General features: G+C 40.8%; 1 protein-coding gene across 2 annotated transcripts in view; it reads right to left on the reverse strand.

Moving 5' to 3' along the window:
• The window catches only part of LOC110494079 (receptor-type tyrosine-protein phosphatase gamma), a 278030-nt gene extending 270165 nt beyond the window's left edge, over nucleotides 1–7865 (reverse strand). For both annotated transcript variants that reach the window (XM_036950121.2, XM_090205441.1), the window contains exon 1: nucleotides 7166–7865. In XM_036950121.2, coding sequence (XP_036806016.1) covers nucleotides 7166–7250 — 85 coding nt within the window. In that variant the 5' untranslated portion in view covers nucleotides 7251–7865. The remainder of the gene's footprint in view (nucleotides 1–7165) is intronic.
• Between the last annotated feature and the right edge of the window lie 17658 nt (nucleotides 7866–25523).

The raw sequence follows: 25523 nt of genomic DNA on the forward strand, positions 1-25523 counted from the left end.
GAGTTACTGAGTTGATAGAGCAAGAGAAAACGGATTTTGCAGGGGAAGGCAATACAGTAGCAGAAGAAGGGAAAACATCATCACTGACAAGAATGTGCCTCTTTCGGGAGTCGGTTTGAAGTGCTGTGTGAGATCTCCCCATAGCATTCCATCACAACAACACATCCTGTAAAATACAGCTGACACACATTGGAAATTAAACACATGAACATTACCCATTTGGGATATACCCACAATAACAGGACACAAATGATACGTGCACTGTGAATTTCAAATTCCAAGGGACATCTAGAGTGATTCAATGATGGCAACAAAAGCACATGTAAACATTGTTTTTAAAGGATCAGTCAATAGACAACATGAGGAGACCGAGAAAGGGAAGGACGTATATTAGGTAAACCCCTGCCAGAGAATGAACTCTCTATACCTCCCTCTCCCCAGCCCAGACCAGGCTACTGACTCCTCAGCCGTAAGTACAGCTGACTTGACAGCTCATGTCAGGGAGAGATTGTTTAAGAGAAGGATGGCAGGATGGAGGAGGGGATGGAGGGATGGAGGACAGTTATTGATATGGTTGAGTCCTTGAGTGCAGCGGTATTCGTCCTTTGGTGACAGTGCCTTATTGCCTGGACATTCATCACGGTTCTAATAAAGCTACAGGAGGAGAGTGGACGGAACACAGAGTATGTTTTCCTGGCTACAGTATGCCTCTACTCTCTCCCCGTCACTGGAGGTCTGAGGGGTATTCTACAAAGCAGGATCAATGGGTTAGCCAGCCAACTTGCCTAAATATTCTTAAATAACTTCATATTCTTTTTGAAAGATAAGCTTGGAATGGGTATGGTCTTATATCCTCAATAAACAAAAAACATATCTAAGTTAAGCTTTCTTAATGACCCAGACAATTAATGGTTATTTCTGGTTAGTCATTGATCCTCCTTTGTAGTATACCCCTCTGGACCTCTGTAAACTGTACTAGAGTACGAGTGCTGGATGATCTAGGATCAGTTTGGCCTTTTAGATCATCATGAATCAGATTATATGGACTTGGGGATCAGGACTCCTATTCTGAGACACTTTATGAATACTGTATTTGATGTGAATGTGTCCCAGACAGTACAAGAATAATCCTGTTTTTCTTCCTTATCTCTGTAGCTTGGGTGCTGATTGGACAGGTGATGGGATGTGGTGCAAACCACATGTGACCAGGGGGATAAGGTGATCATCATGACCAGGAGTAATTGATTACATAATTTTTTTTTTAAATAAATACCAAATCAGTCACATTACCAGCAAAAATATTTTAATCAGATTACAGATAATTATGAAAAACTAGATGATTACTTCTTGGATGGATTTCAGAAAGGATGTTTGCGCAATTTAAAAAAAAAATCTCAATAACATTCAATTCAGCATTGAAAAAAGTTTACATTTGGTCCACCTGAGTGAATCTGACCACAAGTCAGAGGCCACCATAATGACACGTGTAATGTATCAGTTTTGTCGTCTAATGCCTCTTAATGGGAAAGTAATACATTATTTTTTTTTGTAAGTAAATCAGATTACGTTTGGGTAATCAAAATATTATATTGTTTTCCCCACAAAAAGGCTTTATTACGGACAGAAATACTCCTCAGTTTCATCAGCTGTCCGGGTGGCTGGCCTCAGACCATCCCGTAGATGAAGAAGCCGGATGTGGAGGTTCTAGGCTGGCATGGTTACACATGGTCTGCGATTGTGAGGCCGGTTGGACGTACTGACAAATGATCTAGAACGACATTGGAGGCGGCTTATGGTAGAGAAATTAACATTCAATTCTCTGGCAACAGCTCTGTTGGACATTCCTGCATTCAGCATGCCAATTGCACGCTCCCTCATCTGTGGCATTGTATTGTGTGACAAATCTGCACATTTGAGTGGCATTTTATATTCCCCTCAACTTGGTGCACCTGTGTAATGATCATGATATTTAATCAGTTTCTCGATATGCCACACCTGTCAGGTGGATGGATTATTTTGGCAAATAAGAAATGCTCACTAACAGGGTGTAAACAAATTAGTGCACAGAATTTGAGAGAAATAGGCTTTTTGTGCACATGGAGCATTTCTGGGATCTTTTATTTCAGCTCATGAAACATGGGGACCAACACTTTATAGATGTGGTAAAGAGATCAATGGTACGCAGACCGTGGGAGCTGGAAGAAGCATGCCAGATTGGCCCACATTCAACAAATCTGATCTAACAAAGTGGATATTCGTCAAATCTGTCATGATTTACTTATTGTAACTGGACCAATTTGAAAATATTTGGTTGTTTTTGCTGCATAACATTTAGAAGTTGTCCCTTTTCAGGTTTAGAAGTGGTGACAAGCTGGTAGCTTAGCTAGGATACAGAAATAGGTGGTGGTATTCAAAGTCGTTTTTAACTGTAAAGCAGTTGATTGGTGACGATGTCATAAACATGTAATGGGGTTGACCTCCAAACAATAACGATACTCCAATTTTTAACTCAACATAGTTTGAAATACACACATAAACAATAGCCTAAAAATGTAAGAACATTTTTCTGGGGGGCAATGAGGAGATCCTGGATCTTTCCCCCATGCATTTCCATGGCATTTGTTAGATTTCTCTCTTTACCGTATGCATCTCTAATCTCTCGGTCTAAGGAACAGCTCCTCTAGGACCCACGCGACAACCACAATGGAAAACTATTACAGGATTGACTATTGAATCTCAATGTGACTGCTACGGAGGACAGCAAAGAGGAGCTGAGTTGAACTCAGGAGTTTAGCTGTGCAGAGAACAGGTCAATGCATTAATAACATTATTGCAACATTATAACAATGTAGCTAATAAGCCGACTTGCATGTTTCATTTACAGTTCACTTTCCATCAAGGTCATCAGAATGATACACGGTCTAATCTAGAAACCACAAGTTGCAACAATGTAATGTCATGAGTATATCCCCTTGAATTGCTCCATGAAGTGGTTGTGTACAGGAGAATGTTGCTTTTTGAGAACCACCTTTTTTTTTTAAAGTATGTAATTGGGGTGTTAATTGTTTTCGAGAGACTTACCACAACCAGCAAATAATTTCCTCATTCTTGTCGTGCAGTACAGGGGGTCTGAAAAAACATGAAGAAATGTTCCAAAAAAAACACCCAAGTAAGTCTTTTTATAAACGGAAAAGCTCTCAGTATAGTGATGCAGGTCTTTAGATGTTGTACACGTTAAATTGTGTCATTCCAAACTTTATCCACAACGATATATTCAATTTTGTTTCTACTTGAGCGATACCTTTCCGTCCATTATAGAAGCAGGCTACACAGTGATGGGGGGGGGGGGGGGGGGGGGGGGAAGCTCGAGGACGTATTTGAGTGTTTTAGAGCATTTGTTCATGTCTTTTCAGAGCCCACGTACTGCACAAAAAGGATGAGGAAGTGATTCGCTGGTTGGGGTAAATTTCTCAAAAACAAGTGAAATTGCTATAAAAAAATAAAAAATACCCTTCTATAACATGTCATTTACATCAAAAAAAGAGATTTGGTTGTAAAAAAAAAAAAAAAAAAGCTAACTTCTCCTTTGAGATTTTCCACACGCTTTGTATCATTTCAGCCAATAGTTTTGAAAGTAGCATTCACAAGCAAAAACGGGTCCCTGACAATTGTGCACAAAGTTATCATGTCATTGTGCTTGAGGCTCTGCGCGGTATGCGCAAAAAGAGTAAAAAAATAAATAAAAAAAAACTCTAGTGTTTATATGGTGTGGACCTCATTGGACAATAGTGGGTCGACCTAATCCTGCCTCCCACTTTAACTTTGCAACCTCAATGGACAGTATTCCGCCTGCCAATCAACATTGTCCATCACAATTGGTTGTTGCAGGTCAGTTCCCGACTTCCCGTAGTTGCATGCATGGTCTCAGACTAGTATGGCAAACGAGCAAGCTAATGTGATAATGTCATTTTATACAATGTAAAATTTAGTTATATGTTTGCATCAAATGTCCTACTACCTTGAAAGTTGTGTATTGATTATATATAGCATTTGCCTATGCAAATGAATGATGATCTCTGGCAATCAACTGCAGTGTTGGATTATTACCCCATATCATGGAATACCTGTGTGAACATGTATATGGACAAAAGGTGGACAGATGGAATTACTTGATTTGGATGGATGGTCAACACAAACAGAAAAGTAGGCCGATATTTTGCATTTCTTGAACACATCAATGTGTGTGTTGTGTCATGATGGGCGATGGACACGCGGCTGGTAAGAACCTTATAGCATACTTTGCAATATATTCCAAAATTGACCAGCGACACAATTTAGGAGCTAAACGTTGCCAGCGCAGTTTTTCTGATTGGGTTGACAGTTATTTTCTAAATGTATTTGTGTGGCTACAACGCCATCTTTAGCGCACAACATTTTCTGTTTTGTAGAGAAATGTATTGAAAAAGAGAAATTAAGTTTCTACCAAGGTCTAATAGCTCTAACTTCTTATTTCGGATGCATTCTAACTTCTGATGTATGGATTTGAGCCCGACGGATTCAATATATTTTCGCGGTTATCAAAATAGCTAAACGTTAAGCGCATGCAGCCACTCAACACACTTGCTTCAGAGGTCACGTTCACTACATGACAGGAACGAGCGCATAATCTCACGCCGTAAATTAAAGTAGGTTATAATGTAAGGATTCTGTGGCTTTTTCCGCTGAGAGAGAGGACTGTGTAGATCGTTCATTATGCATGTATGAGCCATACATTGACACGTCGAGTCCAAAACGTGAAGTTTAAAAAACAACGAGGTAGGCTAGTTCTTTAAAGGCTATATGCACTCAAACTTGCCATTATTTTGTGTTTTTGCACTCAGAATTATAGCCTAGCCTATCAAAGTGCTAGGCTCTGATGATCCATTAAAATCTTGGCTCTGGATGGCCATGCGCAGTGACCGCGAGAATTTAGGAGATGTGACCCCTCCTCCTCTCTGTGGTTCCAGTCCTGCTGTTACATCACTGCATGTCTGTGCATCAGACCTGCCAAAGTACCGGACAGACACCGCCACCCTGTCACACCTTCTGTAGGCTACATGCGCCAAGCATCCCGCAGATACTGCTCAGTTCCTTTACTGAAACCATTTCATAACCTAATATTTCCCATGGGTGGTTACGACAACATGAATGACTCATTCTTCTACATTGAAACTAATGTCAATCTTTTCATTTCATCCCATGTTGAAATTTCTGCCAATTTTAGCAAAGTCACATTATTAGTGATTCAGCAAAAACAAAAATACCATGATTTGGGGATTTTCACAAAATGTAATCCATAGAATAGTCCTTTGCAGGGAGGTAGGTTAATGATATATATCTGACATATGAATCTAAAAGCATAATTAAGAAATAATTCATCAAAGTTGGCATATTTATGTCATTTTTGGCATTACCCAGGCCTCCTTAAGACTGCATAATGTTTCATCTGTAGATGCTGCAAATAAAATGTATTGTCATATGAAGCTTTAAAACTTGCTGTGCAATGAGTAGTTTTTTTATTACAGTTTTCTTTATGAATATTGAAAAATATAAAAGATTAATATTGAAAATATACCATTGTTGATTTGGCAAACATCTCAATATATTGTTGAACATAATATACTCACTCTATGGGCATATGAAAGTTCCAGAATGGGATCTCCGCTAGTTTTAAATTTAGGGCCCATTTTATAGAGTAATTTGCATTGTAGGTAATGTAACCAATCACATCCCTCCATTTACTTGTCTCATTGAACATTCTACCAATCACCAGCAGCTGGAAGACCATTTAAAATCCATTTTCACATTCACTCTGATGGTAATGCTTACAAATTGGATCATAACTCTAAAAGTAGCAGAGATCCCCACTCTGGAACTTTGATATGCCCGTACAACAGGGATCATCAACTAGATTCAGCTGTGGGATGATTATTTCTTGAGCGGATTGTCGGGGGGGCGGAACATAATTACAAATAATTTGTAGACTGCAAATTGACCGCAAGAAACCCAAACAGATATAATGTTTGACTAAAACGTAATAATTTTAAACCTTGCTTACATTTGTATACGATCACGTGTCTCTCTATTAGGCATAGGAATACTTGGTAACAGATTCTTAAATTAAAATCACAAAGAGCTGATTTCCTGGTGCTTTTACAGTCTTACGTCCAACAATGAAATTAAATAGGCAAAATCTTGAGGGGCCAAATCAAACCACTTGCGGGCAGAATGCCACCAGTTGGGGAACCCTGCCGTAGAATATATTATGTTTAACAATATATACATTTTAAATTGCCAAATCTAAAAATAGATTTTCATGAATGTAAAAAAAAAGAAGAAGTTATTGAAATCAAAATACTACTCATATTACAGAGCAAGAGGTAAAGCTTCATCTGACACCAATGTTTGCTTTGTAGCACCTACAGATGTAGTCTGATTAATCAGGCTGTAATACACAATTCATTGGTATGTACAGCCTGAAAGTAATCCCTGCAAAATCCTGTAAATGTTCCTTTCAAGACAAAATGTTGAATAAATGACATGTAAACTTACTCTACTGGTTGGTTGTCTTTGTGGTTCACCGGTAGAGTAATTTGAGACAAAATATCCACAGGAAAGTATTTTTTCCCCCAACTATTTAGACACCAGTCCATCATGTTTAATATGTAGTAGTCTGATTAATCAGGCTGTAATACATCATTAATACACAATTCATTTAAGACATATTTATCCAAAATGTCAAAAATATGGCAATTTTGAGAAATTATTTCTCAATTATGCAATTAGATACAAATGTCAAATATATGTCAACACTCCTTGCTGCAAATGACTATACTATGGATTACATTTCATGAAAAACCCCAAAATCATGGTGTTTTTGTGTCTGGGTTTCGTGAGAAATCACTTATGTATGTAGGATGAATATCTCATCTTCCATGCGGCAGTAGCTAGCAGCAGCAAGTCTTCTCGTCCTGTTATCTTTTCGTGATCAGGGCAAAATTGGAAATGTTATTTCCCTGGTCTTGATTTTAATACAAATATAGATTAACATTGTTGCCTATATAAGCACGACACACACTGCAGTGAACAAATAGTTTACAATATTGCAAACAATGCAACGACTTACCAGGATGACAGTCGGTAAACACGGCCAAGGCTGAACAAATTATGGGTAAGGTCCACCAGTGACTCGGTTCCAGTATTCTCCGCATGTTAAAATACTCATCGAGAGCAACAAGAAGGCAACGGGTGACCAAAGTTTGAGGTCTACAAAATTACATAAACTTGATTGTAGAAAACAGACGTTAGCACATAGGGCGCAAACCCAACTGTAGTGTCAGATGGAGTGTAGTTTGATGGCAATTCACTTGAAGCCAATTAAGCATATGTTTCAAGGAATATCTATGGCTGTGAACCGCAGAAAAATAGTTTTGTCACAGTCGGCCACATGCATCCAAGCTTTCTTTCTACATTCCCAAAGTGAATCATATAGGTGAAAGTCAACGAGCCCGACTCAATTTCGTCAACTTGAGGGAAAAAATGGTCGAAGAATAGGCTACTGATTATGTTCGTCCATTCAGCGGTGACCCGCGGCGCCACTTATGAATGTAGAGAGAATGTTGCAAAGGCAGTGCTGGAAGCGTTCCATCACAGACTTTCTAAACGTACCGAACTGTCTTTGGTTCCATTCTTCCATCCAGGAAGTAGCGGCATGCATGTGAGTGTTCTGGCGGACGGTTTAGAATACAGCGAGCTGCATGGGGCGGGAGGTAAAATCTGAGCTCAGGACGCTGGATCCTAGCGCCGAAGGAAAGCTTTAACGCTCTAAAAAGCCTACAGCAGCACCAACACATTGTGTCAAGTTTTTATATTTCACTACAACATAAAACAGGCTCTGTCAGTTGAGTGGGTAATTATATACATCTACTTTAACAAACATATGCCTGTTTAGGATCATTTCGATTCTGTCCATAAATTGCTTGTTGTCTATGCCACATATCCATAACGGACATGGGGTTGTCAATAGTTTTGAATAAAAAAATATATTTTTAAAACGTTATTTATGGACATCTTTGGCATTAGGCTAGAATCTGAACACAGTACGTTATTTATTCCACCTACTAATGTATGCTACTTGTAGACTGCGTTTACCCAGGCAGCCCAATTCTCAGTGGGGTATGGTACTTAAGTTAAAATATTTTAAAGTACTAAGATAGTTTTGGGGGGGGTATCTGTACTTTACATTTATATTTTGGACTATTTTTACTTTTACTTCACTACATTCCTTTAAGAAAATATTGTACTTTTTTCTCCAAACATTTTCCTTGACACCCCAAAGTACTCGTTACATTTTGAATGCTTAGCAGGACAGGAAAATGGTCCAATTCACGCACTTATCAACAGAACATCCCTGGTCATCCCTACTGCTTCTGATCTGGTGAACTCACTAAACTCCCTAAGCACACATGCTTTGTTTGTAAGTTATGTCTGAATATTGGAGTGTGCCCCTAGCTATCTGTAAAAAAAATTAAAAAACATTTGCATAATATGAGGAATTTTAAATGGTTTATACTTTTACTTTTGATACTTAAGTATATTTTAGCAATTACATTTACTTTTGATACTTAATTATATTTTAAACCAAATACTTTTAGACTTTTACTCAAGTAGAAGTTTCCTGGGTGACTTTCACTTTTACTAGAGTCATTTTCTATTAAGGTATCTTTACTTTTACCCAATTATTATGACAATTTGGTACTTTTTCCACCACTGCCATATCTGATATTTTTTTCACTTCTTGTTTTTTTGACCAATCGGATCCGCTCTGAAAAAGATCTGATGTGAAAACATCTGATGTGATTGCTCAAAAAACCAATTAGTGTAACAAAAAAAAGAAAATAATTGGGCTGCCTGTGTAAACACAGCCCGACTAAACACACCAAAATGTAGGTCTACTGAATAATGTGCTAACTTTGCCCACTAGAGGGACAATTTATAACAGCTAAACCAGAAGCCATTGGAATGGATGATACACATACTACTGTAGAAGAGAACCATTACATCTCTTGTCAACCCTCAACCAGGAAAGACTGGCATGCAGGTGATGTAAAGCCATAGCAAGATAGTTTTTTCATTAACAAATTATGATCAATAACATCAAAGGCTGCACTGAAATCTAAAAATACAGCTCCAGCTATCATCTTATTATCCATTTATTTTAACCAATCATCAGTCATCTTAGTCAGTGCAGCACAAGTTGAGTGCCCTTCTCTATATACATGCTGAAAGTCAGTGGTTAACTTGTTCTCTGACAAATAGCATTGTATTTGGTCAGACACAATTCTCTCCATCAGTTTACTAAGAGAAGGCAGCAAACTGATTGGGCGGCTGTTACAGCCAGCAAAGGATGCTTTACTATTTTTAGGCTGTGGAATTACTTTAGATCCTTCCATGCCTGTGGACACACACACTCCTTTAGGCTTTGTTTAATGATATCGCAAATAGGGGTGGCAATATAGTCTGCTACAATTGTCAATAGTTTCCCATCAAGGTTGTCTATACCTGGTGGCTTATCATTATTGATGGATAACAATAGTTTTTTCACCGCTCCCACACTAACTTGACCAAATTCAAAACAGCAATGCTTCTCTTTCATTATTATATATATTTTTCAAAAATATGATTGTTCACGTTTCAATGTCGTCATTTCACTTCTTAGATATTCCACTTTATTAGTGAAATAATAAATAATAAATAAATAAATAATAAATGATTGGCAATATCAAATGTTTTTTTTTAAATAAATGACTCATCAACTTCAATGAACGATGGAGATGAATTGGGGTTTCTGCCCATTATTATATAAAGTCTTCTTCCATTGTATTTTGGGTCATTTATCTTGGTTTGGTATTATAATGTATTCTTCTTTGTTATGTTTAGTCATAACATTTCTCAATTTACAGATTGTCGACCAATCAGCTGAGCAGCCTAACTTGTTTGCCACCTCCTTTGCATAATGTCTTTGAACCACACAATTTTTCAATTTATCTCAATCCAGAGGGCTCTAATAGTTCTCTCAGTTATTTCTTAACAGGTGCATACTTGTCAATTATTGGAATGAATCATTTTACAAATACATCCAGTGCTGCGTCTGGATTCACAAAAGAGTCCTGAAAATTTCATTGTATGATCTCTTATAAATTACCTTTGGCGGTTTGGCTTTCGTTGTTATTGCCACTGTCTTATGGTCAATACAGCCAATGGGAACTGATATTGCTTTGGAGGAAAGCTCTGAAGATATGATAAATACAAGTGGATGTCACAGATCTAACACAACAGCCTTGTCTCAGGGTAGTAAGTTGGTTGTTTGAAGATATCCCTCTAGTGGTGTGGGGGCTGTGCTTTAGCAAGGTGGATGGGGTTATATCCCGCCTGGTTGGCCCTGTCCGGGGGTATTGTCGGATGGGGCCACAGTGTCTCCCAACTCCTCCTGTCTCAGCCTCCAGTATTTATGCTGCAAAAGTTTACGTGTCGGGGGCTAGGGTCAGTCTGTTATATCTGGAGTTTTTATCCTGTCTTATCCGGTGTCCTGTGTGAATTTAAGTATGCTCCCTCTAATTCTCTCTCTCTCCCTCTCCCTCTCCCTCCCCCAGGACCTGAGCCCTGGGACCATGCCTCAGGACTACCTGGCCTCATGACTCCTTGCTGTCCCTAGTCCACCTGGTCGTTTTTCCTACCCACCGTGCTACTACATCTGCATTGCTTGCTGTTTGAGGTTTTAGGCTGGGTTTCTGTATAGCACTTTGTGACATCGGCTGATATAAAAAGGGCTTTATAAATACATTTGATTAATTGATTGATTGATGGTTGAGTGATAACCTGGGTCATATTACAGGAATTTGTCACAGTTAGAAGTTTCCTCTTAAGAGGACAGCTAGTTGCTAAAGCGTCAATACAGGATTAAGATGGAATCCTACTACACCAGCTCTGACGCTCGTCAGATGTGACAGGGCTTGATAACTATTATGGACTACAAAGGGAAACCCAGGTGCGAGCTGCCCAGTGACGCGAGCCTACCAGATGAGCTAAAGGCCTTTTATGCTCACTTCGAGGCAAGCAACACTGAAGCATGCACGAGAGCACCAGCTGTTCTGGATGACTGTGTGACAATGCTCTCGGTAGCCGATGTGAGCAAGACCTTTAAACAGGTCAACATTCACAAAGCTGCGGGGCCAGATGGTTTACCAAGACGTGTACTCAAAGCATGCGCGGACCAACTGGCAAGTATCTTCACTGACATTTTCAACCTCTCCCTGACTGAGTCTGTCGTACCTACATGTTTCAAGTAGACCACCATAGTCCCTGCGCCCAAGGAAGCGAAGGTAACCTGCCTAAATGATTACCGTCCCGTAGCATTCACTTTGGTAGCCATGAAGTGCTTTGAAAGGCTGGTCATGGCTCACATCAACAGCATCCTCCCAGATACCCTAGACCCACTCCAATTCGCATACCGCCCCAACAGATCCACAGATGACGCAGTCTCAATCGCACTCCACACTGCCCTTTCCCACTTGGACAAAGGGAACACCTATGTAAGAATGCTGTTCATTGACTACAGCTCAGCGTTCAACATTATAGTGCCCACGAAGCTCATCACTCAGCTAAGGACCCTGGGACTAAACACCTCCCTCTGTATCTGGATCCTGGACTTTCTGACAGGCCGCCCCCAGGTGGTAAGGGTAGGCAACAACATGTCTGCCATGCTAATCCTCAACACTGGGGCCTCTCAGGGGTGTGTACTTAGTCCCCTCCTGTACTCCCTGTTCACCCACGGCTGCGTGGCCAAACACGACTCCAACACCATCATTAAGTTTGCTGACGACACAACAGTTGACGGCCTGATCACCGACAATGATGAGACAGCCTATAGGGAGGAGGTCAGAGAACTGGCAGTGTGGTGCCAGGACAACAACCATAGCTTTCACCTCGATTCACCTGGTCAGTCTATGTCATTGGAAAAGCAGGTGTTCTTATCATTTTGTATGCTCAGTGTATATGTGATGTTGGGCTGAAGCTACTGACCAGGAAGCTTGGCTCTCTCACTCCTCCCAGTCTTTTGAGAGGGAAGGTGGACAAGGTCCGCACGCTCTCTGGCAGCTTTCATAGGTATGCAAGGTTTTTTCAGACTCTTGCACACAGCTTCAGAGAAGTCCTTGTTTAGGAAGCTGTTGGTTCCTCTCAAGTTCTTGGTTCTCTCCAGAACAGCCATCTTGTTCTTGAACCTTAGAAACTTGACCACTATCGACGTAGGTCTGTTACCTGGGCTCGTTACAGGTTTTCCAGACCTGTAGGCACGCTCAACCTCAATCCTCCTGTGATCCATCTACAGCCTTTTGTGATAATTTTTCTCAACTTTTTCAGGAGACCCTGTCCAGATCTCATGTGGAGACTCTGGTATGCCATCCACAACAATGTTGTTGTTCCTCGATTGTCCCCCCCCCCCCAGTCATCTGTAATAATGTTTCACAGACAGTGCTGATATCTCATGTAGACTTACAGTTTGTTTTCATCCTGCTGCAAGTCTTTTTCATCCACCTCACCCTGGGAGAACTGCAAACTGTTCTTAAGCTCTTGGACCTCTCTGGTCAGATCGTCCATTCTTTTGTTAGTTGAGTCCACCAGTATTTGGACACGTATTGAAGCTATTTTTTTGTTGCTATAACAATTGCTTGTAGACATCTTATTGTTGATTTAAAAGATGACACACCTGTGACAGCGAGACACTGTCCTCTCCATTACTCCAACCTTCTTTGGGCGGAATGATGGTAGCTGGTGAACGCTGGTACTTCACACAATTCCAGCCAGCACAGCTCTCAGGAATGATGTAAACAGCTTACAAGGCTGGCTAGCTTGATAGCTAGCAGTTAGACTAGCTGCTTCGCTAAGCATAAGCTTTTCAGAATTCAGGGTTAGGCACATAGTAGCGGTTGCAGCAACTGAGTCTAACCTCATCGCGGGATCCAAAACAGTTAGGCTACTATCCATTTTTTTTCAAGAATAGTTTTTAAGAAACTTTCAGAAACAACAAACCAAGTTCACTCTTGTTCCAGCGTTCAGCATGCGTCACGCACTATGTACATTTGTAAAAATTGTGTGTTTGTAATTTAGCTGATTGTCAAAATAGTGAGCTAATGGCTACAGCGGTAACAATAAGGCCAGGATTGTTGGTTGAACAGGTGCACACTCATTTTCCAAATGTGTATATTTAGAACAAAGTGATCACATGCATAATATGTTTGGCTTCCATCAGAGCTAGTATTATTCTGCCGTCTGTGTCATCTAGTTTGCTTAGTAATGACGTTTGAAATCTTGAAATTAATTCCAAAATCAGTTAAATCATTGATATCACAATTCATTTACACACTGCAATGCACTTGACCCTGCTGTCTTGCCTGACATGGTCCACACTGTCCTCAATACCAAATTCCTATGGGGATTGATGAATACTGGGTAATTCAAACAGACCTCATTCGTTGTATTACTATACACATAATCATCATTCCTACTGTACTGTTATATCTTGCAGAGATATATTTGGAGAGAGCGTATTGTTTCATGGTGGTGATTTTGTGCTTTTTCCCACCCACCCAGAACCCATTATGAATATGACCCTCAGGAGACCCCATAGTGTGATGGTCCCTTCCTTTCCCAGACTCCCACTGTCAGAGCTGTGAATGGAATACTTTAGCAGCAATTATCACCCTGACTATAATCAGGTATGAGTGGGTATTGATCAGGGAGGTCTGTGAGGCACAGTGTGACACACCCCAACTCCACAGCACCACAGACAGAGGCTGTGTCCCAGTTGGTACCATATTTCCTACATAGTGCACTACTTTTGACAAGTGCCCATAGGGAATAGTGTGCAATTTGGGACGCATGCACAGAGACAGAAAAGGTGGAAATCAGCAGGGGTCTGGGAGTATGTATCCAGCTGGACATTTAATTTGAGGAATCCGATTAAATTCCTCATTTAATTACCCTGTTCTCAGCGGGGCTGTTGAGGACTGTCACAAGGGCCCTCTGCTTTTAATGTGGGCCATCTGCCTCCTCCTTTATTAAAAGCATGCCTCCGTGCCTCGGCTCTCACGCGGTACGGCTTCCTCACTCTGCCTCCCAGGCCCTCTTCTCCAAAGCCTGCATCTCACACACACGGTTTCCTCAGTCTACTCTCTCTTCTCCTTACACTCCTCTGCCTTTGTCTGCCTCTCGTGCCTTCCTCTCCTCTCACACAGCCTCCTCAGGTCCTCCTCTCTTCTCACACTCATCCAAATGTGGAACACCACACCAACACAAACACCATGTGTAGGCAATGACCCATTGCCCTTAGACTACCTCCTAGGCCCTCCTCTAAAAGCCTGCCTCACACATGGCTTCCTCAGCACTCATCTCCTCATATTCCTCCAGGTTTGTTGGACCACCACACAACATAACACCACTTGTAGCCACTGACCCAGAGCCCTGTAATCCTGTGGGGGATCGTGCTGAGGGATCTAGTGTAATCCTATAAGGCCCCATAACCATCCCGATCTGGGGTACAGTAGGCTACTACAGTAAGCTACCCAGCCAGTCAGCCAGCCCGCAACCCTGTCTGGGAAAATGTTCTGAGCCACTTAGCTAACACCTTGAAGATCAAAGGGGCAATTTCAGGATGCAACTCTGAACTCGTTTGAGATCCAGTTCATGATCCTGTGATATGGTTTGTGATGCTTCTGTAATAATATGCCACATACATTGTGTATACAGTCCTGATTCAAACCCTGCCACTTATACTGTACATCCCCCTGTGATCTTTGAATCCCAGCCTTGTTTTATCTGTGGACTTCACTTCTCCTTCTCTTCTCTCCCCTATGCCTGCTTCCAGGGGCGCCGTATGGGGGGAAAAGTTAGGACGATTCTATCGGTCTGAGACTGACAGGGGCCCTAAAAGATTCTTAGAACATTAGGTCAATTTTTTTCTTTATTAAATTATTAACCTATCATCATTAATATAATATTTTATTTACAATGTACTAATAAAACTAGCGTTTTCTTTTCTTGTTTTTAGCAAAAAGTAAACATCAATAGAGCCTCTGTATTGCCCCCCTACTTTTGCTCCACTAATATTAGTTGCTTAATATCTTCACAGAACATTCTGAGTGTTTACATTTCGCTCCTTTTTTAGCCGACAATCAATCAAACTTTTAGCAAGCTATGCATACTAAATCAGTTGTTCCTGCCCCTGCCCGGTGCCAGACCCTCCAGATACAGCTTCAGGCTCAGCAGCCCTGCCTCCCCATCCCGATACCCCTGAACCAACCCTACTCCCAACTGAAGAAGGAGGTGAGCAGCATTGTGTTGAATGACATGTCATGTTATTGTCGGTATAATTGCAGTTACTGCAATGCATTGAAGACAGGAATGTGATTCTCCAGTCAGGAAAAATCTCACTTGACACAGTTGCAGCCAATATCAGTGTCACGCCCTGACCATAGAGAGTTGTTTATTCTCTATGTTGGTTAGGTCGGGGTGTGATTAAGGGTGGGTTATCTAGGGGAATTATATTTCTATGTTGGCCTGGTATGGTTCCCAATCAGAGGCAGCTGTTTATTGTTGTCTCTGATTGGGGATCATATTTAGGTAGCCATTTCCCCATTGTGCTTTGTGGGATCTTGTCTAGGTATAGTTGCCTGCGAGCACTATTTTGAGTGGCATGGTTATGTTGTGCGCTTGATTTGTTTTGTTCTTTGACTTTTCTCTACGCAAATGGACGTTGCACCTAAATTTAGCAAGGAACACAGCCGCTAGAGGAAAAGGAAGAGATTCCATGATGACACCTCTCAAGAGGAGACAGCTCAGGACAGTGCAGCAACAGTGTTTCAGAACACAGTGTGTTTTACTGCTATGGACAACGTCAGTGACTTGGACACTAGGTTCCACACCACTGCAAAAATTGTAGAATAATTTTCTGCTGTTCTGAAAGTTGGGCAGATTAGTGAGGATAAAGTCCCTTCTGTGTAGCAACCACTGATCATGAAGTATTCTAGAGATCTTACACCTGAGTTTCCAAATGAAGTAAGACACCTGAACACTGTATATGCTGCCACTTTCCCCCCTAACTTGTCCCCTCTTAGTCTCCTGAATGCAATTTGTAAAATGCAGCTGCAAAGCATTGTTGGAGAATTGTGCATTGCTTTACCTATATTTTGCACACTGCCTGTGACTGTTGCTAGTGGCGAGAGAGCTTTCAGTAAGCTAAAACTAATAAAAAACTATTTGAGGTCCACTATGTCCCAGGACAGGCTTTGCAGTCTTGCCATACTGTCCATTGAAAGTCAGTTAGCTAGAAAGCTGGACTTCAGAGACTTGATCAGTGACTTTTCTAGCATGAAGGCTCGTCACTGGGCTCTTGATGAGTAAGGCTGAGCAAGGGCCAGTGATAACTGTTAAATGATATGGATATTGGATCACTACACACATGATGCCCACAGGATGAGAACAAGACTGAGAACAGACTGAGAACAAGATATATCTCAAAGTAATGGCTGGATTGCCATAATATTTGTTGTGCACAATCAAGACCCCAAGTGGAAGAAACCTATTGATTTGTTGACCACTTGACCTTTCCTCTAGCGCCACCATCAGGCCGTTTCATTTCCATTTCCATTTTGTTTTCCATTTTTCATTTCCACTTTTGCAGCTGCTTATTTTCTAGTTGGTATGTATACTTAGTTCAAAAATCTGCTGCTGATTTTATTATTTTGTTTGTTATATCATTATATAGATGATAATGTTAATTTATTTTAATTGAAGAGGCTAATGTATATTTAAGTTATATTTATTTAAGTTATTCATTCATGTTAAGAGAATTTTCCATTCAAGAATTTTAACATTAAAATTACATTTGGACTGTAAAAGACTTAAGCACATTTCTTATAGAGGGTATCAGTCTTGCATCAAATAGTGAATTCCACTGTATGCAGAATGCTGCATGCATGTCTGCACAGTGTTATATTTTCACAGCTCACTGTCAGTAAATATCATACAGTAACTATTGGACTACAAGAGAGTTGCAAGCCTGCAAATGTAGAGTTATTTAAAGCTTTGAATGGGTCGATGGGTTCTGGAGGTGTGTGGTTACAGCAATTGCGCAGGGTTGGTGTGGCCTGTGGTGGTGGGGGCCAATGTGATATCTTTTCATGGGGCCCAAAATCCCTGGCGGCGCCCCTGCCTGTTTCCGCTTCTCTAAGACTGGGTGCCACAATGATCAAGTTTTTACATCAGTGCTAGGGGAGTTTATTTTTATCTACGAAATCTCTTTTTCTTTTCCTCGCTCTCTCTCTTCCACCCTTTCTCCCTCATTCATTCACCTCTCTCTCATCTACCTTGTAGCCATATACAGTACCAGTCAAAAGTTTGGACACACCTACTCATTCAAGGGTTTTTCTTTTTTTATACTATTTTCTAAATTGAAGAATAATAGAGAAGACATCAAAACTATGAAAAACAAATATGGAATCATGTAGTAACCAAAAAAGTGTTAAACAAATCTAAATATATTTTATATTTGAGATTCTTCAAAGTAGCCACCCTTTGCCTTGATGACAGCTTTGCACACTCTTGGCATTCTCTCAGCTTCATGAGGTAGTCACCTGGAACACAATTCAATTAACAGGTGTGCCTTGTTAAATGTTATTTTGTGGAATTTATTTCCTTCTTGATGCTTTTGAGCCAATCAGTTTTGTTGTGACAAGGTAGGGGAGGTATACAGAAGATAGACCAATTTGGTAAAGATCAAGTCCATATTATGGCAAGAACAGCTCAAATAAGCAAAGAGAAACGACAGTCCATCATTACTTTAAGACACGAAGGTCGGTCAATCTGGAAAATTTCAAGAACTTTTAAAGTTTCTTCAAGTGCAGTCGCAAAAACCATCAAGTGTATGATGACACTGGCTCTCACTAGGACCGTCACAGGAAAGGAAGACCCAGAGTTACCTCTACTGCAGAGGATAAGTTCATTAGAGTTAACTGCAGATTGCAGCCCAAATAAATGCTTCACAGAGTTCAAGTAACAGACACATCTCAACATCAACTGTTCGGAGGAGACTGCATGGTTGAAATTCTGCAAAGAACCACTACTAAAGGACATCAATAATAATTTTTTTATTAGGCAAGTCAGTTTTAAAACAAATTCTTATTTTCAATGACGGCCTAGGAACAGTGGGTCAACTGCCTGTTCAGGGGTAGAACAACAGATTTGTATATTGTCAGCTCGGGGGGTTTGAACTTGCAACCTTCCGGTTACTAGTCCAACGCTCTAACCACTAGGCTACCCTGCCGCCGCGGGTAGCCTAGTGGTAGACTTGCTTGGGCCAAGAAACACGAGCAATGGACATTTGACCTGTGGAAATCTGTCCTTTGGTCTGAGGAGTCCAGATTTGAGATTTTTGGTTCCAACCGCTGTGTCTTTGTGAGATGCAGAGTAGGTGAATGGATAATTTCCACATGTGTGGTTCCCATCGTGAAGCATGGAGGAGGAGGTGTTATGGTGCTCGCACTGCTCGTGCTTTGCTGGTGACACTGTCTGTGATTTACTTAGAATTCAAGGCACACTTAACCAGCATGGCTACCACAGCATTCTGCAGCGATACGCCATCCCATCTGGTTTGCGCTTAGTGGTACTATCATTTGTTTTTCAACAGGACAATGACCCAAAACACACCTAAATCTAATTTATTTATATAGCCCTTCTTACATCAGCTGATATATCAAAGTGCTATACAGAAACCCAGCCTAGAGGAGAAACTGCATCAGAGTGCTGCATCATGGAGTGCTGCATCAGATGACCTGGCCTCCACAATTCCCGACCTCAACCTAATTGAGATGGTTTGGGATGAGTTGTACCGCAGAGTGCAGGAAAAGCAGTCAACAAGTGCTCAGCGTATGTGGGAACTTCTTCAGGACTGTTGGAAAAACATTCCTGGGGGAGCTGATTGAGCGAATGCCAAGAGTGTGCAAAGCTGTCATCAGGGCAAAGGGTGGCTATTTTGACGAATCTCAAATATAAAACATATTTGGATTTGTTTAACACTTTTTTGAGATTCCATATTTGTTATTTCATAGTTTTGATGTCTTCACTATTATTCTACAATGTAGAAAATGGTCAAAATAAAGAAAAACCCTTGAATGAGCAGGTGTGTCAACTTTTGACTGGTATTGTGTAGTACGTCTTAATTATTCTTTTAAACAATTTCATGTTGACGGTTTTTATATAATTTACGACTGAGTGCATCAATTATGTACCATTTATTCAGGCTATGGGTAAATGTTGCTTTGAAAATGTTTTCACATTTGAATCCTATTTCTTCCAAACTTTCAGCACACATGTCTTCCAATATATGTCAGAGAGTACAAACATTAGGAACACCTGCTCTTTCCATGACATAGGTAAAAGCTATGATCCCTTATTGATGTCACTTGTTAAATCCACTTAAATCAGTGTAGATTAAGGGGAGGAGACAGATTAAAGAAGGATTTTTATTCCTTGAGACAATTGAGAGAAAAGTGCCTTTGAACAAGATATGATAGTAGGTGACAGGCGCACCGGTTTGAGTGTGTGAAGAACTATAACGCTGCTGGGTTTTTCAATCTCAACAGTTTCCCGTGTGTATCAAGAATGGTCCATCACCCAAAGGACATCCCGCCAACTTGACACAACTGTGGGAGGCATTGGCCAGCATCCCTGGGGAATGCTTTTGACACCTTGTAGAGTCCGTACCTTAGGAATTGAGGCTGTTCTGAGGGCAAAAGGGAGTGCAACTCAATAGTAGGAAGGTGTTCCTAATGTTCTGCAAACTCATTGTATATACACTGCTCAAAAAAATAAGGGGAACACTAAAATAACACATCCTAGATCTGAATGAACGAAATATTCTTATTAAATACTTTTTTCTTTACATAGTTGAATGTGCTGACAACAAAATCACACAAAAAATTATCAATGGAAATCAAATTTATCAACCCATGGAGGTCTGGATTTGGAGTCTCACTCAAAATTAAAGTGGAAAACCACACTACAGGCTGATCCAACTTTGATGTAATGTCCTTAAAACAAGTCAAAATGAGGCTCAGTAGTGTGTGTGGCCTCCACGTGCCTGTATGACCTCCCTACAATGCCTGGGCAACGCCTGGCCACACCAGCATATGGTCTCACAAGGGGTCTGAGGATCTCATCTCGGTACCTAATGGCAGTCAGGCTACCTCTGGCGAGCACATGAAGGGCTGTGCGGCCCCCCAATGAAATACCACCCCACACCATGACTGACCCACTGCTAAACCGGTCATGCTGGAGGATGTTGCAGGCAGCAGAACGTTCTCCACGGCGTCTCCAGACTGTCACGTCTGTCACATGTGCTCAGTGTGAACCTGCTTTCATCTGTGAAGAGCACAGGGCGCCAGTGGCGAATTTGCCAAACTTGGTGTTCTCTGGCAAATGCCAAACATCCTGCACGGTGTTGGGCTGTAAGCACAACCCCCACCTGTGGACGTCGGGCCCTCATACCACCCTCATGGAGTCTGTTTTTGACCGTTTGAGCAGACACATGCACATTTGTGGCCTGCTGGAGGTCATTTTGCAGGGCTCTGGCAGTGCTCCTCCTTGCACAAAGGCGGAGGAAGCGGTCCTGCTGCTGTGTTGTTGCCCTCCTACGGCCTCCTCCACGTCTCCTGATGTACTGGCCTGTCTCCTGGTAGCGCCTCCATGCTATTGACACTTCGCTGACAGACACAGCAAACCTTCTTGCCACATCTCGCATTGATGTGCCATCCTGGATGAGCTGCACTACCTGAGCCACTTGTGTGGGTTGTAGACTCCGTCTCATGCTACCACTAGAGTGGAAGCACCGCCAGCACTCAAAAGTGACCTAAACATCAGCCAGGAAGCATAGGAACTGAGAAGTGATCTGTGGTCCCCACCTGCAGAATCACTCCTTTATTGGGGGTGTCTTGCTAAATGCCTATCATTTCCACCCGTGGTCTATTTCATTTGCACAACAGCATGTGACATTTATTGTCAATCAGTGTTGCTTCCTAAGTGGACAGTTTGATTTCACAGAAGTGTGATTGACTTGGAGTTACATTGTGTTGTTTAAGTGTTCCCTTTATTTTTTTGAGCAGTGTACTACTCACCCACTTGATTTGTATTGCTTATTTGAAATATTTACCTGAATTCCTTACCACCCCACTAAATTTGTCACTACTGAAACAGTGAAAAAGCTGGAATAAAGTTAGAACCATGCACAGTGGTGATCCTTTTGATTAACATTCTATAACAATATAATTTTAGAAATATTATTGCCGATACCATTAATTCAGGCTATGACTAAATTTCATTTATTTGATTCACTCAATCGTTAGCATTATTTACCGGAGGGATATATTTTATCCCTAACGTTCTCAAAATATATTCCTGTTTCTATATTTTGTGTGTGTGTGTGTGTGTGTGTGTGTGTGTGTGTGTGTGTGTGTGTGTGTGTGTGTGTGTGTGTGTGTGTGTGTGTGTGTGTGTGTGTGTATGCGTGTGTGCATGCCTGTGTGTCTGAGTTCCGTGCTCCAGGTCTATGAGGGACCATCATGTCTGTTAACCTACATGGGACATCATGTTTCATGATGCTGGACTCTGGATGCTGTATTCTGTCCATCACAACATTACTGTGTCCAGATAGTGAATTATTCTTTCACATTCATACAGTGTGTAGCACTCATTATTGTTCAGGGTTTCTTCATTCGGAGTTCCTTCATAAAATTCTCAGTGTGCAGAGATTCTTTTGATTTGTCATTTGTCGTTTGTGATATGTTTTATTGTACCACAGTTAGGGTTAAGTAGTTACTGGCAATTTACCAAAGCTATGGAACCTTCTGTAATTTTGGTAATTAACACAAAATCAATCTGTGCTATCTTTGGTCATTTATACTTGAATAACTTTTTATATGTATTAATATATAGTATTTGTATATACTGTATAAAAATGAACATTAAATTATCTGGCAACAGCTCTGGTGGACATTCCTCCAGTCAGCATGCCAATTGCATGCTCCCTCAAAACTTGAGACACAGCATTGTGTTGTGTGACCAAACTTGACATTTTAGAGTGGCCTTTTATTGTCCCCAGGTGTACCTGTGTAATGATCATGCAGTTCAATCAGCTTCTCGATATGCCACACCTTTCAGGTGGATGGATTATCTTGGCAAAGGAGAAATGCTCACTAACAGGGACGTAAACAAATTTGTGCACAACATTTGAGAGAAATTATTTTTGTACGTATGGAACATTTCTGGGATCTTTTATTTCAGCTCATGAAACATGTTGCATTTATATTTTTGTTCAGTAAAATAAAAATATCATCAATGGCATTATTTTCAATTAACTCTGCAACTCTTCCAACTATTGACTTCTTTCACAACTGCCACTAGTTTGAGGCCAAAACATTGACAGCAAATACATATTGGCATTGTAGAATAAATAAAATTGTGTATCATAAATATATAAAGGATTTGTAATGCTGAAACCCTCACATTAAACACCAACGGTGTTCACTAAGTTGATGGTTTATATTTAGGATAATGTTTTACAGCTTTGTCATTCTATTTTATATTTTACAATGAAGTACCCAAAAAGGCATTAGATGTCATCTTATAAAATTCTAAATAAACCATGAAAGTTACCGAAAGGCTGGTAGTTTACTGGTAAACTTCAGAAAGACTCCAGTAATGTACCCTCCCTTTGCAACCCCAACTATAGTACAATACAGTACAGCAACAAAGACAATATAGAGACAACAATTAGGACACTAAGTTCAAAAAAATATTTCTCAGCACACTACAACGCTCAGTAAATCATCACAAATTGAGATTTTGATTTACAGGCGAAATGGCTGACTAGTCAAAACAGCAATGTTGGTCTAGTCCATCAATATGGAAATGTGTGTACATAAATCACACTCACAGCTTACAGGGAAACAGTCCTGCTAATGTTGTATTGATTACATGCAAAACAGTCCATTGTCTGGTAAACAATCTGTCTTTTCCTCCAAGCTAATCCTTTATAGTGTTCACTGTACTCTGTTTACATACAGTATTACTGGAAGCTGTATCAGCACTATATGTAAATAAAATACCTGTAACATTGCAATATTTTAGACATACAGTTTGCGTGTAATAATGCACACATTACTTGAAATATAATTCAAGAGTTCAGCTTGTTGCAGTAAAGCCACAGTGTATAAGGTTGTTAATGTAAAGTTGAACCAACACGTTTCTTACTGAAATGAAGAGGAAGAAGAGCGTCTGTTTTTAAACCAGTCTTATGTCAAGGCCTTGTTTAAGACCCCTGAAGTTGACTGAAGTTTATTGTAGCCTGCACAGTATGTTGTATTAGTGTATAGTAGTCATAGATTCATTGCTTTATGGCATCTTCACTCCGTTCTCTAGAAAAGAAAACAGTGATTCACTAGGCAATAGTTTGCTACAGTATGTAGCCTATTGTAAAAACGCTATTGAAGAAAACATTACTGTTTTGAGATTTGCCTAAACGATAACAGAATGAATTCAGAATGGAACGTCCTTGGGGACATTTAATGGTCCATTGTATGTTTCTTGCTGCATTCATCTGCTGTACTGTGCTTTATTCACTTTTTTTTATCGCAATACCTTTTTCTATTTTCTCCTTAATGGAAAAAGTGTTAGCGATGATAAAGAGGGAGACGACTGCCTGAAACCAGTGAAATGGTTGGGAAATCCTTGACACCTTTATGACAGGTAATTTAAACTCAGTCAAAAATTATTAAACACGGAATGCCAGACAGCAGAAAACACTTCTTTTTACCTTTTAGCTATTGGTGCAAATTGTAGGACCCAGACTTGAGGGCTGCAGGTTATCATGTAAAATGGCTGGATAAATTAGGTTTTTAGAAAGAGAGGAGTCATTAGCATTAGCGTTGTATCTTTTAAACTCCATGTCTGTCCCGATGAGTCTGTGGTCATATAGGTGCAGTTCCTGCAGCACTGTTATTATCTTTCACCTTGACTTGCCAAAAGGACACAGCTACAGATTGAACATGTCTAACTTAAACCACCTTAGAGAGTTCTCTACCCTCTGTGGTTTATCTGCCTCTTTATCCTCAGTAACATTATATCAGGGACGTTATGACTCAGGTCCTGTACATCTACAGTATATCATTCCAACATCCAATGCCAATGCATTTTAGATATTTGCCCTGCTCTCTATGATTTGGACATATTTGTACAATAGTATAGTACTGTATTTGGACATTTTGCCAAATGCAGTAACTTCTGCAATTCTTCAAGTCTCTCACCCCCAGCTGTGCCCTGGACACCATATGTGAATTGATCGCCCCCCATCTATCTTCAGAGTTCGTGCTGTTAGGTGACCTAAACTGGGACATGCTTAACACCCCGGCCATCCTACAATCTAAGCTAGGTTCCCTCAATCTCACACAAACTATCAAGGAACCTACCAGGTACAACCCTAAACCCATAACCATGGGCACCCTCTTAGATATCATCCTGACCAACCTGCCCTCTAAATACACCTCTGTCGTCTTCAACCAGGATCTCAGTGATCACTGCATCCATAATGGGTCTGCGGTCAAACAACCACCCCTCATCACTGTCAAATGCTCCCAAAAACACTTCAGCGAGCAGGCCCTTCTAATTGACCTGGCCAAAGGGTATCCTGAAAGGATATTGACCTCATTCCGTCAGTAGAGGATGCCTGGTTGCTCTTCAAAAGTGCTTTCCTATCCATCTTAAATAAGCATGCCCCGTTCAAAAAATGTAGAACTAAGAACAGATATAGCCCTTGGTTCAAAACACACAAAACATCCTGTGGAGTTCTGCATTAGCATCGAACAACCCCCACGATATGCAACTTTTCAGGAACCAATATACTCAGTCAGTTAAAAAAGCTAAGGCTAGCTTTTTCAAACATAAATTTGCTTCCTGTAGCACTAATTCCAAAGGTTTTGGGACACTGTAAAGTCCATGGAGAAAAAGAGCACCTCCTCCCAGCTGCCCACTGCACTGAGGCTAGGAAACACTGTCACCACCGATAAATCTACGATAATTGATCATTTCAACAAGCATTGTTATATGACTGACCATGCTTTCCACCTGGCTACCTCTACCCCGACCAACATCTCAGCACCCCCTGCAGCAACTTGCCCAACCCCCCCCCCCCCCCCCCCCCCCCGCTTCTCCTTCACCCAAATCCAGACAGCTGATGTTCTGAAAGAGCTGCAAAATCTGGATCACTACAAATCAGCTGGGCTAGACAATCTGCACCCTCTCTTTCTAAAATTATCAGCCGAAATTGTTGCAACCCCTATTGCTAGCCTATTCAACCTCTCTTTCGTATCATCTGAGAT

Source organism: Oncorhynchus mykiss, chromosome 17 (assembly GCF_057628025.1).
Source record: "Oncorhynchus mykiss isolate SJ-2025 chromosome 17, ASM5762802v1, whole genome shotgun sequence".
Taxonomy (NCBI): domain Eukaryota; kingdom Metazoa; phylum Chordata; class Actinopteri; order Salmoniformes; family Salmonidae; genus Oncorhynchus; species Oncorhynchus mykiss.